The sequence below is a fragment of the Hyla sarda genome, chromosome 6, assembly GCF_029499605.1.
Source record: "Hyla sarda isolate aHylSar1 chromosome 6, aHylSar1.hap1, whole genome shotgun sequence".
Taxonomy (NCBI): Eukaryota; Metazoa; Chordata; class Amphibia; order Anura; family Hylidae; genus Hyla; species Hyla sarda.
The window spans coordinates 152,536,724-152,556,376 of NC_079194.1; the positions used below are offsets into that span (position 1 = coordinate 152,536,724).

Genomic DNA, 19,653 nt, shown 5'->3' on the forward strand with positions numbered 1-19,653 from the left:
ACATGCACCAAATTCATCATTTGATGCAAGTTGTTAGTAATTTTGGCTCAAATGTTGAAATCAGCTGTTCCCAGCGCCTTTTACACAGAACTTACCGCCACAGAGGACGCGTATTTTACCCTGTAGAACAGCCATTTCGGGGTCCCTCCTGCAGTATATCAGCAAGCGACATGAGTTATTTTCTTTTGTGGGGTTTATAGCCACCATGTGAAAGGGATTTTATTTTCAACTTGGGTAGTTTTTTTGTTTTTGTTACTTTAGTGCAGTGGTCTTCAACCTGCGGATCTCCAGATGTTGCAAAACTACAATTCCCAGCATGCTGGGAGTTTAGTTTTGCAACATCTGGAGGTCTGCAGGTTGGAGACCACTGCTTTAGTGCTTCCCTTTCCTGAACCTGTGTGGCCATGTCCAATGCTGGCTCAACGGAGGGTGAAGGTCCCTCAGAGAAAACTATGTCGCAGGATAGTATTGAGCAGCCCTGGAGGTGTCGCTGCTTTCACAAAAAACATTTTTTTTATGTATTTTGACGCCTTTACATTTTCTGACATAGGTAAGTGTGTTTTCCATGTGCAAAATTTCTTGGCAGGGATTTGCACCAAAATTGCGCCAAAGATTGATTGGCGCAAATGATGAATTACTGACTAAAGTTAAAATCACCCACAGGACCGTGTGATTTTGAGAAAGTTGTAAAAATGACAGTGGAGAAGATGCGCCAAACTTTGGCGCAAAAAGACACTGCGCCAAAGTATTGCGCCAAAGTTATGTGAAAAAAAAAAAACGTAAATCCTTTGATAAATACCCCCCCTATGTCTCCTTCCCTTACTGGATGAGGATGATTCATCTCCTTCTCCGTTTCGGAGACCCATTTTCAAGAAACTTGATAGATTCATTCACCTAAAACATTCACATCTGAGAGTTTGTTACTGTTGTATCCAGTCTAGACAATCCTGTATGAGCTAAATAGTTTGGAATCCATGCTAAGAGATTTTGTGTGCGCTGCTACATTGTAACAAACTGTCAAACTGTGAGATTTGTGTTACAGTTGTAATGAGTGTAGACAAGCCTGTAAACTAAATACAACGGTAGCATATTCTCAGCTGTAAGGGGAGAGGCGTTAGGTCTATACAGAATTGTATTCTCTGGAGACAGTGTTTCCATTCACATACAGCAAGAAGAGATCTTGAAAACGTTGAGTAGTCAAAACATAGTATACGGTACTTGAAAACCTCTTAATCTTGGCAGAATTTAATCTAAATACATGGTTAGTGTGTATTATTGCTCATCCCTCAGGTTAGGTGCCCATTGTGAGACCTGTTGTTAAAGGGGTATTCCAGGCCAAGACTTTTTATATATATATATATCAACTGGCTCCGGAAAGTTAAACAGATTTGTAAATTACTTCTATTAAAAAATCTTAATCCTTCCAATAGTTATTAGCTTCTGAAGTTTTCTGTCTAGCTGCTCAATGATGATGTCACGTCCCGGAAGTTGTGCATGATAGGAGAATATCCCCATAGGAGCTGCACAGCTCCCGGGACATGAGTCATCAGAAAGCAGTTAGACAGAAAACAACAACTCAACTTCAGAAGCTAATAACTATTGGAAGGATTAAGATTTTTTAATAGAAGTAATTTACAAATCTGTTTAACTTTCCGTAGCCAGTTGATATATATATATATAAAAAAAAGTTTTGGCCTGGAATACCCCTTTAATCTAAATACATGGTTATTGTGTATTATTGCTCATCCCTCAGATTAGGTGCCCATTGTGAGACCTGTTGTTAAAGCTGGGCGACTGTACATCTCTCTCTGCTGTTTTCTCAAGCAATTTTTAAATTCCTGTTTTATGCTTTTATCTTCACCACCTCTGCCCCATAAATCTGTCGCTACTCTGCGAGGACCAGCACAACGTTCTTCCTCTCCCCCCTTTTTTTCTTCTATTTTGCATTCTCCTTATTTTTGTGTCCTTTACACTAAGTGTGATGTCTTTCTCCCTGCTCTCCCTCATCCCCTCCCCCTCCTAGCCTTGCTCTGGAGAACGTGGGTTCACTATTAGTATTAGTAATTGTGTGCCGTGAAGTGTAACAATCTGCTGTAATCTATCAGACTGTTATCTGCTTTATCAGAGAGCTGAGAATGGCCGGGCCTGGAGATGGCGCCATGCTGTGGAGCTGATAAAGTTTCAGAGTTCAGGCAGTGATGAATGTTGAGTGAGTACACGCCAGTTACATGGGATAGAGACTTGGCAAGGAGAGCATTTTCGTCTGAAACCAATCTCCTAGATATCATTGGAGCTGTTTTTTCTCAGGCTCCCTCTCTCTGCATCCTACCTCTGTCTCTCTATCTTCCCCCCCTCTGTGTCTCCCTCCTTTCTTACCAGTTTTTTTCTTTATCTTTTTCCCCCACATTATCTTCCTGCTCCGTCAGCGTGTCCCTTTTCTTATTGTTGCACTGTCTCTTCTCTGTCTTGCAGTGAATGCTCTTCTTTTCTTTACTGTTCATTCACTTTAAAAGGTTTGGCATTTGGGGAGATGAAATATCATAAAACATTGTCTACTTGTCTCATCCTGTAGTCTTCTTATTGGGCCCCATGATTTACCAGTCCTAGTAAATGTTCCAATATGGTGGAGCGTTGGTTGGCCATACAGTGTGTTTTTGTCGGATGGCTTCATTTTCTTTAATTTTTTTTTTTAGGTCAGAGGACCTTTGCCTTGTCATTTCATCTAGGTCACTGGTCTGTAACCTGTGGCTCTCTAACTTTTGGGAACTCTCAACTTGTCCTGACAGCCACAAGCCACTGCCACATCTAAGGCACAACCCTTTCATTTTCTGTAAGAAATTGTTAAAGGGGTACCCCACCCCTAGACATCTTATCCCCTATCCAAAGGATAGGGGATAAGATGTCTGATTGCAGGGGTCCCGCTGCTGGGGACCCCCGCAATATAGCATGCGGCGTCCACCTGTTTCTGCTCAGGAAGCGCTTGAGGGTCTGGGTCCAGACCACCGGAACGGAAGTCTGTGACATCACAACTCTGCCCCCGTGTGACGTCATGCCCCGTCCCCTCAATGCAAGTCTATGGGAGGGGGCGTGACGGACGGACTTCCGTTCCGGTGGTCGGGACCCAGATCCTCCAGCGCTTCCGGAGCAGAAACAGGTGGGTGCCGCATGCTATATTGCGGGGGTCCCCAGCGGCGGGACCCCTGCGATCAGACAAGGATAGGGGATAAGATGTCTAGGGGTGGAGTACCCCTTTAAGATTGTGTGATCTCAAGAAACATGCCAAAATTCTGGAAAATCCTGAGAATTACTTATTTAACCATCCTACAGAGCAACTCCCCATTCTGGCACATAGAAGTGGGAATCCCATTTGGGTCCCCCCTCTCTTAATGATGTACATTTTCTTCATTAGGGCATATGAATAGGGGTTATTATTTTGTTGGGAACAACCTCTTGTTGACCTGGTGTATAGCTTGTAATAAAGTCCATGACCCAGTCATGATTTTGCCTGTGACAATAGCCTTGCTGCACCTTTACCATGAATCAATGAGTTTTTGAAGACTCACTAAATCCTGGACTGTCTGATACTTTTTATTCCTATCTGTTATGGGATATTTTGTCATATTTTGGATCAACAGAATTTCTGACAAATTACACACTATGTAAATTTTTAAAGAAGTTAAAAACAAATAAAAAAAACCTCCTTCATTTTGGTTCTCTTTGCTCACGTCTTGGACTGTCCAATCCACACACGTGACTGACACCACCGGCCTTGGGTATGACATAGAACTCGATCACATGACCTTCTGGATCAGGGAAGGTGTGCCGCTACACTGCACCCCAATCTATGCCCCCTTTCATTTTTTTCCCCATCTGCCATTTACTATTTTAATCTCTAAAATTATTAATGACAAGAGGGCAATGGTGTCTCCATAGCAACTGATAGGAAAGGTCAGCAGGAGTTTATCTTATCTGGATAGAAAAGGGTTACTAATTAGAGGCAGTGCTCAGCATTAGGACAAGGCCGACAGCGCTATCAGCCTTCTGCAGCAGATGCACAAGGCAATCCATCTCAAGGGGCTGCCTGGAGCCATCCAGAGTGGGGGTACAGCCGGGATACTGCCAAAGGAGAGGGATCACAGAGCTTCCCTGACAATTTATCATTATTCTGCATCTGATCTGTTCTATCAGATTAACCACCCAATGATAAAAACTAGCGCAATATTGTGTATTACTGATTACCATTAAGGGTTGACATTTTTAGCCGTGTAAAACCAATGAAAAGGGGCATAGATGCCCACAACAAGGAAATCATTCTAGCACTGTACAAATACTTGGTCAGACCACAGTATGGGAGGACTACAGTACCAAGAAAGATTATAAATATAATAACTTATAATTTAATAACTATGTATAAATATATCTGGGGACAGTACAGAGCTCTCTCCCATGATCTATTTATACCCAGGACTGTATCTATAACAAAGAGGCATCCTCTACATCTAGAGGAAAGAAGGTTTCTACATCAGCAGAGAGGGGGGTTCTTTACTGTAAGAGCAGTGAGACTGTGGAATTCTCTCCGGGAGGAGGTGGTCATGGTGAACTCAATAAGAGTTTAAAAGAGGCCTGGACACATTTCTGGACAGTAATAACATCACAGGTTATGGATACTAGATCTATAGGGACAGAACATTGATCAATGGATTTATTCTTATATTTGGAGTCGGGAAGGAATTTTTGCCCCTTTTATGGGGAAATTGACATCAGCCTTATAAGGGTTTATTGCGTTCTTCTGGATCAACACCATAGAAATACAATAGAGACATAGGTTAAACATACCAACAGAGCATTGTTTTCATGGATCTACTGCATTGATCTGTATGACTAATTAAAGATGATGTCCAATGCTAAGAAATGTATCCCCTATCCACAGGATAGGGGAGAAATGTCTGATCGCTTGGTCCGACCACTGGGACCCCCCACGATCTCCTGTACGGAGCCCTGACTCTGCCCCAGCTGAGCTGCTTTGTGTGACGTTTGGCACATGGCAGGTCAGCTGGTACAAATACAATTGATAAAGGCACATAGCCAAAAAGCGTCTAATGTGTATGTAATATGCTATATTGCTAATAAAACTTACAAAGCATCGAAGAAGCTGGTGCCGGGATTCATTTACTACAGCTGGTACAAATATGCCCCCTGCATTCATCTCTATGGGAGAGACTGAGACAGCGTTCCTCTGTCTCCACCTCTCCTATAGAGATAAATGGAGGGGGCGTGTTTTGACTAGCTGACATGCTAGGTATGAAACATGCTCTAGCAGCGCACAGCCGGGCCGAGCCAGGGCCCCCTTGTACAGAAGATCGCGGGGGGTCCCAGCGGTCGGACCCCCGCGATCAGATACATTTAGCACTGGACATCTTCTTTAACTGTGAAGAAAAAAAAAGTGTAACCCCTGTAATAAATTAACTACTTCCATAATAGAATTTCAAATCCCCCCCCCCCCCTTTTTTGTAGACGAAAAAATGTAAATGGGCACTGTTGGATCCCAAAATATGTATACGTTGTTACTTATGAAAATTAAAGACCTTTTGTAATATGAAAAAAGTTTTTTGAACTTTTGATAATGAAAACATCTCCTTAAAATCCCACCACTTGAGGTCCCCATACCTACTTGGACACTAACCAGTCCTGCAGCAGCATCAGACTTGTCCATGAGTCATGGGTGAGAGATGACTTGTGGACAAAGCTGTCTGAGCAGACAAACCAATCACCTCCAACCACAAAGGAGGGACACACCCCCTTTCCTTGAGAGGATTTCTAACACTGTGAGCTAATAAAAAAAGGTATTTTTATAATAAATATAGGTGATAGAGGCATACAAATTGCATGTACATGGTCAGGATTAGATACGAACATATATATAATTTATTTTATTTACTTTTTTTGTGGAAACTGACATGTACGCTTTATTATAGGGGTTATAGTTATGGGGGCCAGAAAAAGTGTTTCTAAAAAGTTTAGAGTTCTTTTTTTTAAAGTAGTGAAACATGATGAAAACTATACAAACTGGATATTGTTGTAATCATACCAACCTAAAGAATCAAGATAACATGTCAGTTTGAGGTGAACGGCATTAAAAAAACAAGGCCCCCTAAATTTGCTAAATTTTCTAATTTTTTATTTTTTATTTCTGAGTTTATGTAATCACTTCCTTCATTTTTCCAAAAAAGTGAAAAAAAAGTGAAAAAACTTATTCTCCTGATCCTTATGGGGTTAAACACCCCCTCTCCTAAGAAATGGAACTGAAGGTCTGTTTTACTTGAGGAAAGAAGGGGGGAGTTAAAGGGGTATTCCAGGCAAAAACTTTTTATATATATATATCAACTGGCTCCGGAAAGTTAAACAGATTTGTAAATGACTTCTATTAAAAAATCTTAATCCTTCCAATAGTTATTTGCTTCTGAAGTTGAGTTGCTGTTTTCTGTCTAACTGCTTTCTGATGACTCACGTCCCGGGAGCTGTCCAGCTCCTATGGGGATATTCCCCCATCATGCAAGGGATATTCTCCCAGCATGCACAGCTCCCGGGACGTGACATGATCATTGAGCAGTTAGACAGAAAATTTCAGAAGCTAATAACTATTGGAAGGATTAAGATTTTTTAATAGAAGTAATTTACAAATCTGTTTAACTTTCCGGAGCCAGTTGATATATATAAAAAAGTTTTTGCCTGGAATACCCCTTTAACATAATCTAATGTCATATACATCTGTTAATTACCTTCAGGTGTGCAGAGAATAAAAGAGAACACCCTGAGGATACAAGATCATCCTGCCAAGAGCTGTTTAAAAGAACTTTCTCTTGGAAAAAAAAAATTTGAGAACAATACATGTTTTATGTTCCATGTCTCGATGCATCCTCATCCTCCCATGCCCAGCAGCTGATATGCTGTGCTCAAAAATGTTCACATGGTCTATTTTTCTGTTGGTAGTAGAAAAAATAACAATAAAATCAAATATATATATATATATATATATATATATATATATATATATATATATATATATAGTGTGTGTGTGTGTGTACACAGTCATGGCCGTAAATGTTGGCACCCCTTTTTTCTAGAAAATGAAGTATTTCTCACAGAAAAGGGTTGCAGTAACACATGTTTTGAACATTATGTCACACCAAACTCCAAAAATGGGCTGGACAAGATGATTGGCATTCTTTCAAAATTGTGGACAAATAAGATTGTTTCAAGCATGTGATGCTCCTTTAAACTCACCTGGAGCAAGTAACAGGTGTGGGCAAGCAGATAAAAAGAAGAGAAGGTCACTTAGTCTTTGCATGTAGTCTTTGCATTGTGTGTCTGTGTGTGCCACACTATGCATGGACAACAGAAAGAGAAGAGAACTGTCTGAGGACTTGAGAACCAAAATTGTGGAAAATGATCAACAATCTCAAGGTTACAAGTCCATCTCCAGAGATCTAGATTTTCCTTTGTCCACAGTGCGCAACATTATCAAGAAGTTTGCAACCCATGGCACTGTAGCTAATCTCCCTGGGTGTGGACGGAAGAGAAAAATTTATGAAAGGTGTCAATGCAGGATAGTCTGGATGGTGGAAAAGCAGCCCCAAACAAGTTCCAAATAAATTAAAGCTGTCCTGCAGGCTCAGGGAGCATCAGTCTCAGCGTCAACGTTTAAATTAAATGAAATGCTATGGTAGGAGACCCAGGAGGACCCCACTGCTGACCTAAAAAAGCAGGAAAACCTTTTGCTTAAATGAACTTGAGTAAGCCAAAATCCTTCTGGGAAAATGTCTTGTGGACAGATTGGACCAAGATAGAGCTTTTTGGTAAAGCACATCATTCTACTGTTTACCAAAAACGGAATGAGGCCTACAAAGAAAAGAACACAGTACCTACAGTGAAATATGGTGGAGGTTCAATTATGTTTTGGGGTTGTTTTGCTGTCTCTGGCACTGGGTGCCTTGAATGTGTGCAAGGCATCATGAAATCTGAGGATTATCAATGGATTTTTGGTCGCACTGTACAGCTCAGTATCAGAAAGCTGGGTTTGCGTCCAAAATCTTGGGTCTTCCAGCAGGACAGTGACCCCAAACATACATCAAAATGCACCCAGAAATTGATGGCAACAAAGTGCTGGAGAGTTCTGAAGTGGCAGCAATGTGTCCAGATCTAAATCCCATTAAACACCTGTGGAGAGATCTTAAAATTGCGGTTGGGAACTGGCGCCCTTCCAATAAGAGAGACCTGGAGAAGTTTGCAAAGGAAGAGTGGTCCAACATTCTGGCTGAGAGGTGTAAGAAGCTTATTGATGGTTTTAGGAAGCGACTGATTTCAGTTATTTTCTTTTACAAAGGGTGTGCAACCAAATATTAAGTTAAGGGTGCCAATAATTTTGTCCAGCACATTTTTGGAGTTAGGTGACATTATGTCCAATTTGCTTTTTTCCCTCCATTTCTTGGTTTAATTCCAATACACACAAAGGGAATAAACATGTGTATAGCAAAACTGCAATGTCAAATTTTTTAGGGGTGCCAACATTTACGGCCATGACTGTGTATATGTGTGTGTGTGTGTGTGTGTATATATAATGCAAAATCATAGGATGTTGCAGAATCTTGTAATACCTTTTTTATTGGACGAACAGTATTTTGTAAAGACAAGCTACCCCAAACTACTATATAATATATATAATTAAAAATACATATACAGATGTTTTTGTGTGTGTGTGTGTGTGTGTGTGTATATATACTGTACCAGAAAGTTTTCAGACTTTTGACTTTTTCAGATTTTATTATGTTGCAGCTGAAATAAAAATTAATTCAGATTTTCCCCATCATTCTGGACTCTATACCCCATAATGACAAAGTGAAAACAGAATATTCGAGATCCTTGCTAATTTATTGAATAATAAAATTATGAAATCTTGCAAGTAGTGAGACCCTTTACTCAGATGAAGCTTCTTTTTAGCTCTTTAGTGATAACAGCCTCCAGTCTTCATGGGTATCATGCCACAAGGTTTGCACACCAGGATTTTGGGATCATCTGCAATTCGTCTCTCCCAAAATGTTTAATGGGGTTTAAACCAGGGCTCTGGCTGGGCTACTTAAAGGGGTTATCCAGGAAAAAAAATCACTTTTATATATCAACTGGCTCCAGAAAGTTAAACAGATTTGTAAATTACTTCTATTAAAAAAAATCTTAATCCTTTCAGTACTTATGAGCTGCTGAAGTTGAATTGTTCTTTTCTGTCGAAGTGCTCTCTGATGACACGTGTCTCATGAACTGTCCAGAGTAGAAGCAAATCCCCATAGCAAACCTCTTCTTATCTTTTGCAGTTCCCGAGACAAGCAGAGATGTCAGCAGAGAGCACTGTTGCCAGACAGAAAAGAACAACTCAACTTCAGCAGCTGATATTTATTGGAAGGATTAAGATTTTTTAATAGAAGTAATTTACAAATCTATGTAACTTTCTGGAGCCAGTTGATATATATAAAAAAAGTTTTTTCCTAGAATACCCCTTTAAAGGAAAACTGTCAGCCAGTTCACCCACACTAAGGTTATACACTGGGTTATAGTGTAGGTGAACAGGAGTCCATACAGGGGTCACTTACATTTTATCGTCCTCTGGCCGCCGAGTTATGCCCCAGTAAAGTTCCGCTCTTTGGTCCAAGGATCACACTTTCAAGGCGGGGGCCCTGCCAGCTGTCTGACTCTGCCTCCCGCACTGACGTTTCTAAGCCCACCCCAGTTGTTTGCATATTCATTATCTTCAACTCCACATCCGAGTGATGTGGAGTCACATGTCCCCTGAGCGCAGCGTTCTGTCTGCAGAGCACATGCGCGAGAAGATTTTACCAAGCTCTAACGTACTGATTACGCAAGAGCTCTGCGTACTGTTCTCTTTCTGCGTAGTGCCACTGCACATGCGCCGGTTCCATTCACAGCATCCAGCAGCTGGGTAAAATCTGCATGCGTTCTGCAGACAGAAGCTGCGCTCAGGGTACATGTGACTCCACGTCACTAGGATGTGGAGTTGAAGATGATGAATATGCAAACAACGGGGCGGGCTTAGAAACTTTAGTGCGGGAGGCAGACGGCCGACGGGAGCCCCACCTTGAAAGCGTGATCCTTGAACCAGAGCAGAAATTTACAGGGGCATAACTCGGCGGCCAGTGGACAAAAAAATTTAAGGGACCCCTGTATGGACCCCTGTTCATCCACACTATAACCCAGTGTATTTTACTTTTAAGGACATTTGCAGTTGTCCGTAAGCCACTTCTGTGTTTTGTGCATAGTGTCATTGGCTTGTTGGAAGGGGATTCATCTGCCTAGTCCAGATCACTCTGGATTAGGTTTTCTTTAAGAATATCTCTGTACTTTTCTCCATTCAGCTTCCTCTCAACCTTGACCTGTCTCCCTGACCTAGCCAGAGTGAATGCACCCTGTCACCATTGATGGCGAGGCAGGCCGTGTGAAATTATGCTGACATTTTTTTATTATATTGGCTCCCAATTTGGAATTTCCATGGTAGAATTTTCCACTTCAGAAATTCCACAGGGTGAACAGGAAACTTTGGCAGGGTGTACTTATCTTAATGCTGCTGAAATTCTCCAGCGGGATTTCTGAGTGTAATTCCGTAATGTTAATGGTCCCTTAGAATTTAGGCTCTTCTTCCTTGATTACTTAGGATTGGCGTGGTCCTGGTTGTTCCAAGCTTCTTTCCATTAAAGAGCTACTCTGCCCTTAGACATTTTATCCCTATCTAAAGTATAGGGGATATGATGTCTGATGGCAGGGACCGGCCGCTGGGACCCCTGTGATCTCTGTGCAGTCACCTGGTGTTATGAACATTATGTATAGACATGAATGGAGGGAGCGTGGCGTGATATCATGACCACAGCTGCCTGAACCCAGCATTCTGAACATAATGTTCAAAATGCCGGGTGACTGCACAAAGATTGTGGGGTCCCAGCGGCCGGACCCCCGCAATCAGACATTTTATTCCCTATCATTTGGACAGGGGATAAGATGTCTTGGGATGGAGTATCCCTTTAAGAATCATGGAGGCCCCTGTGCTCTTGGGAACTTTCAGGGTAACAGAAATTTTTTTGCACCCTTCTCCAGATATGTACACAGTTCTTTCCCCCAAATGGCTTGGTTTTCGCTCTGATATACATTGTCAGCTATGAGACCTTATATAGACAGGGCTGTGTCTTTCCAAATGCTGTCCTATCAATTGAACTTACCAAGGTGATTCCAGTCAAGAAATATAGAAGACCCCAGAGCTAAGGCTAGGTCCACACTGTTTTCCTGCCACTGTTAATGGTATTTGTTGGCATCCTGCCGAAAACAGGATGCCAACATATACTGTTAACTAGCAGTGGCCCCATTCACTTTCATGGTCAAACTAAATAATCTAATGACTTTTGGTATGTATGCTCTATTTCAAAAGTGCAAAATCCTCCATTGCGAGTCCACAAAAATAGCAGATACATCCTTAACAGAGTCACTGTTGACTCTTATCATAGAAGTAATAGGGTTCTGGGGCTCCCGTTAATAGTATACGTCGACATTCCGTTTTTGGCAGGATGCCGACTGATACGATTAACTGGGACAGGAATGCAAGCCCTATTAAGATGAATGGGTCTCTTGAGGACTCATTGCAAAAATATATGAATGGGATGGAGTATATTTTCCCACTCCTAAAACCTCTTGCAAACAGTTGTACAGCACAATGTGGGGGAAACTGGAAACAGGTGTATTGTTCTCCTGGTGCACCACTGCATGTCAATTGCAGCATTACGTAGCGTGTTTCTGGTACAGTCAGAGTAACAGTGTGGAGAAGTGTGTGAAGGAGTCAGAGGAGGCCTAAGGGAAAGAAGACTCCCTCTGCACTAAAATCTGTACTGTGAGGTCTTTAACAACACTTTCTGCCTCATTAAAGATAGTTATCTGTAACCTTACATCAGTGTCATCATTGTCCCTGCGCTTGGCCCAGAAAAAGCTATCTTAACCTCAGACCATGTAGGTTAATGGTGCCCTGGCATCATGAAGTGAACATCTCACTCACATTCCACCATTTTGTGTCACCACAAAATCCTGAACAGGGACTCCCTTCTGTGAATACAGAATTTCCTGATAGGTTATTTGAACTGCTTTATGCATTATAGTGACTTGCAAAAGTAGTCATAAGTGAGAACATTTTAGCATCATGCTGTGAATTGTTAACAATGATCCTTGTAAATTGTGAGACTTTTTTGTGAATTAGTCAACGCAGATATACATTAGTGTATATTGCACAATATGAAGCGAAGTAGCAAAAAAGGTGACGCAATGCAGATGTTCTGGTCAGTGGAGATCTGTTTGTGTTCTTCTAGAATCCTGTATCTTAACACCATGAAAAAAAGACATGCATGGGGCTAATTGTTATGGATCTGTACACATTGCTACAGGCTAGGATCAGGATAACCATGGCCATTGCTCTTGTAAGACCATTAATTCTCCAGCCGGCAGATCACTGAGAAAGTTGGAGCAGCCTGTTTGTTTTAAGTGGTGTTAAGGTGGAAGTGATCTTTTATAGCTGCAGTAATGCCATGTTTATTCTGCAGGAGGGGAAAGCCTCATAACTCACACCCTTGTGCCAGGCAGTCTGTGTGTCTGCTGGAGATTATGTCCTAGTTGTGGTCTTTCTGCAGATAACTAAACCCAGCGCTCTCACTTTATGAGGCAGTAACCAGATCTCTTGGTAGATAAAGCCGAGGAAGCCGGGGAGACATGGTGATTACCAAGGTAGTGTCCCTGGCAAGAAAATAAATCTAAGGCTATAGCCTTATAGCATTTTGGTGAAATGTTTAGGCAATAAAGCTAAAGGGTTGTTCTCATTTTAGGGTCCATTAAAAAAATTATTTACATTTTTTGGGGTGGAGATTACTTCTGTAGCGGGCGGCGACTGAGTGTCAGTAAGACTGCAATGCATTTCTGAGCAGATTCAGACAAAAGAATGGATATATTCATTCTGTGGGCAGAATCGGATATCCGGAATATCTGCTTCCAAATGTTCTGCCTTGGAAATTCCGTAGTGTGAATGGTGCAGCAGAATCCAATTGAAGAATTCTACTCTGAAAATGTATATGGTGAATGAGTCTTTAGAGCTTTATGGCATTTTTAAAGGATATACCATAATTGTCTGATATATGCGGCCCCAATCTACAGTGCATTTGTAAAGTTTTCAGACCCTTTGACTTTAAAAAAAATATGTTTTCCCCCAACGATCTGCCCTTAAAGGGGTACTCCGCTGCTCAGCATTTGGAACAAACTGTTCCGAATGCTGGAGTCGGGAGCTCGTGACATCATAGTCCGGCCTCTTCATGGCATCACGCCCCACCCCCTCAATGCAAGTCTATGGGAGATGGTGTGACAACCACCATGTTCCCTCTCTAAGACTTGCATTGAGGGGGTGGGGTGTGACATCATGAGGGGCAGGGCTATGATGTCACGAGCTCCTGGCACCAGCTCCAGCGTTCGGAACAGTTTGTTTCAAACTCTGAGCAGCGGAGTACCCCTTTAATACCTTTTAATAACAAAGTAGAAACAAAATGTTGAAAATTTCTGTGAATTTATTGAAAAAGTAAAACTAAAATCTTGCATTGACTTAAGTATTCAGACCCTTTATTCAGTACTTAGTTGAAGCACCTTTGGCAGTGGTTACAGTCTCAAGTCTTCTTGGGTGTGATGTCACATGGTTTACTTACCTGGATTTGGGGATTTTCTACCATTCTTCTCTGCAGATCTTCTCTGTCACGGGTGGTCCCCATCCAACCTCACAGCCATTTTCAGGTTTCTCCAAATAATTTCAATTGGGTTCAAGTCAGGGCTCTGGCTGGACCACTCAAGGACATTCATAAAGTTGTCTCTAGCCACTCCTGTGTTTTGGCTGTGTGCTGTTGTGGTAATCTTGTGAGCTAACATTCATTCTAAGAAAGAGACACAGCACTGGGGTTATTGTCTTGTTGGAAAGGGAACCTCTGGCCCAGTATTGGGTTCAGAGCACTCTGGATCAGGTGGTCATTCAAGAAGCATGTGATGTAAGAGAATAATGTATAGGTTCTAGTGTATATTTGTGCTTACCTGTTTTAGCTGATGTGACAGCTAACATAAATGATCTTTTGGTGCATACATATCCCACAATTCCTTTGCAAAGAGAGTTGGCGGCTGGCTAGACTTCAGCAACCAGAAGCATAAACTGCTGAGGCTCATAAGTGGGTTGGTTTCCGTTCACACTATGTAAAATGATGATGAGTTTTCTTAATTAGCTTGTGTTTTTTTAAAGAAATATTGCCATGATGAGAAAATGATTTGACCAATAATCACAATTGATGTTTTTCATGAAGATTGGAAGTCTTCAGGCTGTGCTCACCTGTTGCATTCCTACTGCATTTTAACACCTTTTTACTTCATTTCGGCCATTTTTTTTTGCTGTGATTGCTGTAGAAATTGCTTGTTTTTATCATGGTTTGCACAATTTACAAAGGTAAATAGCACTATTTTTGCAGCAATTATGGGAAAATCTAACAATTAACATAAAAATGCAACATATTAACATATCCTTAGGGGAGGTGTATAACTACTGTATATTGTGATCCCATTAAGATAGTAGTAGCAGTATACATAGCTGTGAGGGGTCTGGGAGCTACCAGGAAAATCTGATAGGATGATGTCATCATGTAGTTCACAGGAAGTCATCTGACCCAGGGCTGACCACTTCCTTTGACACATTCAGCAGTGATTTTTTGTGGTTCAGACTTATGATCACTTGATCCAGATAGAATGATATGCATGAATGCAGGTATGCTGGAATTAAACAAGTGGCACTGTAGAATTGTAATACAATAGTGATTGTAAAGGAGGGAATTTGATGGGCAAAAAAACCTTAAGTGCTTTAAAGGGGTTATCCAGGGATTGTGAAACAGAACTGATTTCTTCCAAAAATAGCACCACGTCTATACGACATACAACCTGAGGACAGGGGTGGCACTGTTATTAAAATAATGTATCTCTGTTTCTCTATTCCTGGATAACCCCTTTAAGAATATCTCCATTCAGTTTTCCCTCAACCTTGAGAAGACTCTTTGTCCCAGCTGCTTAAAAACACCCCCACAGCATGATGCTGCCACCACCATGCTTCACATCTTGTAGTGCTAAACGGTTTACGTGACTCCCATTATAGTCAATGGGGGCTACGCAGATTGGCTCTGTTGTTTGTCTAGGTGACCAATGCCATGGCTCAGTGTTTCGGAGAAACCTGAAAATGGCTACCACAGATGGTCCCCATCCAACCTCACAGAGAGGATCTTCAGAGAAGAGTGGTAGAAAATCCCCGAATCCAGGAGCGTCGACACACTGCATTTATACAGAGAGCAGGGGCGCCAGGAGGGAGATTGAGGAAAAGAGAGAAGTTTTGTTATGCTACATAACTCCTTCAAGAAACGGTAACCAGCTCAACTGGACAAAAAGGTTCTGGATATATTGCAAAAGAAAGCAGAAATGTAATGGTTGTAAGATTTATTCTGTCACCAGGGAGGTAAACTGCAGCACTCACAGCTCATTGTCACTCACATAGTCACTCGGCCAAACTGACAGCATGGCTGCCTGGATTGTATAATGTATCCAAATCAATTGTATAATGTATACAATTGGATAATGCTGTGTGTATACATACCTTAATTTTTCTTTTAATAGAGAAGGATTTTTATTATTTGACTCCTGTGTTGGAGAGGCTGGTGCTGCTGTCCTTGTTGGCACTGCCCTTGTATATGCCCAACAGACAGGTAGACACTGTGAGGTCAGTGCTGCTTCTCACTCTTTTGGCCAAATGAGATACCCCTAACCCCTGTTTATTGTGTTTGGTATGGAGTGGTTTATATACATTGGTAATACTCATTCCCCCAAACATATATTACTGAAGTGATTGATAAAAAATAGACCCTTGTTTTACAAGCCGCTGAGTCTTCTTTAAGCTCCTGAGGGCTTGATATGAAGCATCTGCCTTCTGGATCCTGGCTCTCCTCATTCTAATGTGAAGATGAATTCAGGGTCATGGCCTAAGGAGGAACTGACAGTCTCAGAAGAGGGCGAGGACCAGTCATTATCTGCTCTTATCAAGTCACTTTGTGGGGGGGTAGACTAACTTCTCCTTCATTCCTAAGAGTTCACTAAAATCCGGCTTGCTCAGGGTCACAGTCTTTAATACAAATCTGAGAACTGTTTTTGTAGGGTTTAATTCTGTACATTTGTACTCTTCCATGTTCTCTCACTTACTGAGTTATGGACCAAAATTTATTATAGATCAATGGTCTGTAAACTATGGCTTAACAGCTTTTATAGACTACAACACCCAGGATTTTTGGTTTCCTTCTTGCTGAGCGTTGTAGTGCCAACAACGGAAGAGCCTCATTGTAGACTAGTTCAAATACTATATATGGTCATTATTGGATTCTTATAAATGGCCACTGGGTCCATTACCTTCCTGCTCTCTTATCTTTCATTAGGAGGTCTACAATTGGTCTACAACCTAGATTATATAATTTGTGGTAGATTATGGAGGGCAGGAAATGCTGAGTGCTTTGGGAAAATCTGCCTGTACTCTTCCTTCCTCCTCTGATTTTATCCTATCTGCCTGATACGTTCCGGATTTCTTTTTTTGTTTTTATTTTTGATTTGTTTTTTGTAAATTATAAAATGTTGGTCTGTATTTTTGCTTGTTGGTGTAAAAGTATGAAGTGTGTAAGAACTCTTTTTAGGTATCTTAATAGAAGAATCAATTCTGGAAGCCATTTTTTGTCTTTATACTTTACTTTGATTTGACTAAATTTTTGCTGCTTTTAAACACCTGTTTTTTAGGAACTAAAAAAATGCCTGCTTTTTGCGAAGCCCTACCCACCTGTCAGAGTGTGAAACTCTTCCTTTTTGTCTAATTTGTTTGAAACATTAGATGAACAGATTTTGCACCTCTTATATTTATCACTCCCAATGATTGATCAAATGAGAAAAATATTAAGATTTTTGTTGTTCTTGTTATTTATTATTATTATTATTATTATTATTAATAATAATATTAATAATTATATTACAAATATGACCACAAAATAAAGAGAAAGTATCCGGCACTGTCACTTAAAACCTGTGTGTGTTATACCTCCGTAAATGTAGCTGGTGCTTGCAATCTTTATTCTCCTATGGGTGGTGCTGCATGCTAGACTAAGATGAATGCACAATGTAAACACTGAAGAGAGTATGCGGCACAACTCACCCATTCAATCGGAGGCAGCGAGACACGTCACATCACGGTAGAGCGATAGTGAAGCGGGGAGGCGGCATATGTAACGGGGGAATCGGGCATCTGGCCAGAGCCGTATCGCACCGTTCGGTGCTTCATCAGGCCCCTGCGACCCGCTTCCATCTGCCGCCTCCTCGCTTCACTATTGCTCGACCGTGATGCGATGTGTCTCGCTGCCTCCAATTGAATGGGTGAGTTGCTCCACATCCTCTCTTCAGTGTTTATATAATATATAATAATAACATTTCCTTTATTATGTTAGTATTATAACATTGATGTTAATAGTAAATATTGTTACTTTTGTGTGTGTGCATGTATGTGTATGTGTGTGTGTGTGTGTGTGTGTGTGTGTGTGTATATATATATATATATATATATATATATATATATATATATACTTTTTTTTACTTATTTGAAAAATAACATTTGAAGGAAAGAGAAGATCTATTCAGCTGTGGTAAATTCATTAAATACTGCTGCGTTGTGTTCTGCAACCTGAAGATTTAAAGATAAGAAAATGTTTTTGTTTGTATCTCAGAAATACAGATTCTGTTTGTTTTCTATTGCTCTCTATTTGTTTCTTTGCTTTCTGACAACCAGTTAGAATCTCATGTACGTATAACTACCCTCAAATTGCTGAAGATTGGGCCACAAAGTCTGAGGCTCTAGTTTGGATTATCCCCTACAAATGTGATAAAGAGCCGCACTCTTAAAAAAGGTTTCATTCTGTGTGCATGTAGAAGTCATCTATTATCACAACCTATTTGGAGGTTTCTGGTTTAAACTGTGCCAATGACCTCATGGAATATTGGTGGACAAAATGGCCACCTTTCCTTTCTCTTGGATCCCATAGATTTTCATTTAGGAAAAGAAGCTGAAAATCTCTGAATTTGGATGGACTCCAATTGGGAGTCACTAGTATTCATAGAAACAGGGATGATTTACGTTTTGCTCGCCAATGTACTGCGGACCAGGTTGATCGCAAAACAGATGGAAAAGATTTGGATCAATTACCTGACAATTTATTTGGGGTCTTCACTAGGTTGACTTTCTCTATTTTTGCCATTATCTTATAGGTAAATAAGGGGCATTATGATGCATGTTGTGTTGAGTAATTGGTGATAACCACACCCTTACAAAGTGGAAAGTACACATCTTAAAAATTTGGTAAGGTTAGTTACACTACTAATGTATAAGTGCAACATTTAATACTTGGGTGCACAGAGTGGTCACTAAAGCGATATTTCTAACACAACCTTCTGCAGGGCACCCAAGGGTTAAGTGGCAGTGTATGTGTGCGGCACAGGAGGGCTGCAGTAGATAGCTGTGCTGTAGGTGGGGGGACAGTTCTATCCCTTCTCCCATGATCTCCAAGCTGGTGGGAAAGTTCGGATGTGTTACTATTTTCTGTTATCGGCTTTCCTTATCGCCCTGCTCTTGTCTGCATGCCTGAGTTCTGATATGGCGTGGTCTTTCACTTGCCAGCCTGAAATTCTTTCTCTTTAAATCACTTTTGTTTTTTTCAATTTAGTGGATAAAGGAGGAGCATTGCAAAACGGTTTATTATTTCACTGTTGAAAGAAGTTAATACGGCCTTTAATTTGGGTGAAGCGCTCAGACAATCACTTGGAATCCTTTTCTCCTTTGAACCGTGGCTTCGCCCCCATCCTTTGTTCTGATCGTCTCCTTTACCCCACCCCAACCTCCTGCCATTTGTAACTTGTTCCGATCAAGGTTTCCAGCCTAGGTTATAGTTTTTATCTCGTCAACTACCGACCTTCTGGATGACAACCAATGGCTTACATAAGGATTTTCACACAACTTTTCCAGACCCCTTAGTGGTGAATGTTTCAAGTTTAGTAGTGATACATATCACAATATCTTATTATGTCAGGTAAACATTCTATTTAGTAGTGTAATAAAGCTGGGGAACAATCCGCTCTAGGGGTTGTTAAAGAAGCCCCATTGGTTCTCTCTTTCTTTTTCCCCACTCCTGAATCCATGTTTATGAAGGCAGGTTTGTTGACCAGGAGTTTGTGGTCGATGATGTGACTTTTTTGCTTTCCACATAGTATATGAAACATGGAAGTCTAATCTACAATTTACACCCACAGCTATTGTGAAACATAAACTTCCAGAAAGCCCTGATAACCTTTGACTATCAGGGCATGCTGGGAGTTGCAGTTTCACAGTAGCTGGTGAAATATAGGCTACACATCACCACCCCAGAGTGTGCAGGACTGCAGTAGATGAGATTTAGGGATAAATTCTGTCTCAATCTACTGAAT

The 19,653-nt window shown here is 41.0% G+C and overlaps 1 protein-coding gene across 3 annotated transcripts in view; it reads left to right on the forward strand.

The window, feature by feature from the left end:
* ZFPM1 (zinc finger protein, FOG family member 1) overlaps positions 1-19,653 on the forward strand; it is a 128,149-nt gene that overhangs the window by 52,524 nt on the left and 55,972 nt on the right. The window contains exon 1 of one of the 3 annotated variants that reach the window (XM_056525575.1): positions 2,091-2,209. The exons of the other annotated variants lie outside the window; for them this stretch is intronic. Within the exon in view, the coding sequence (XP_056381550.1) occupies positions 2,203-2,209 (7 nt within the window). The 5' untranslated portion in view covers positions 2,091-2,202. Of the gene's footprint in view, positions 1-2,090; positions 2,210-19,653 lie in introns of those variants that run through there. 3 annotated transcript variants of the gene reach the window in all.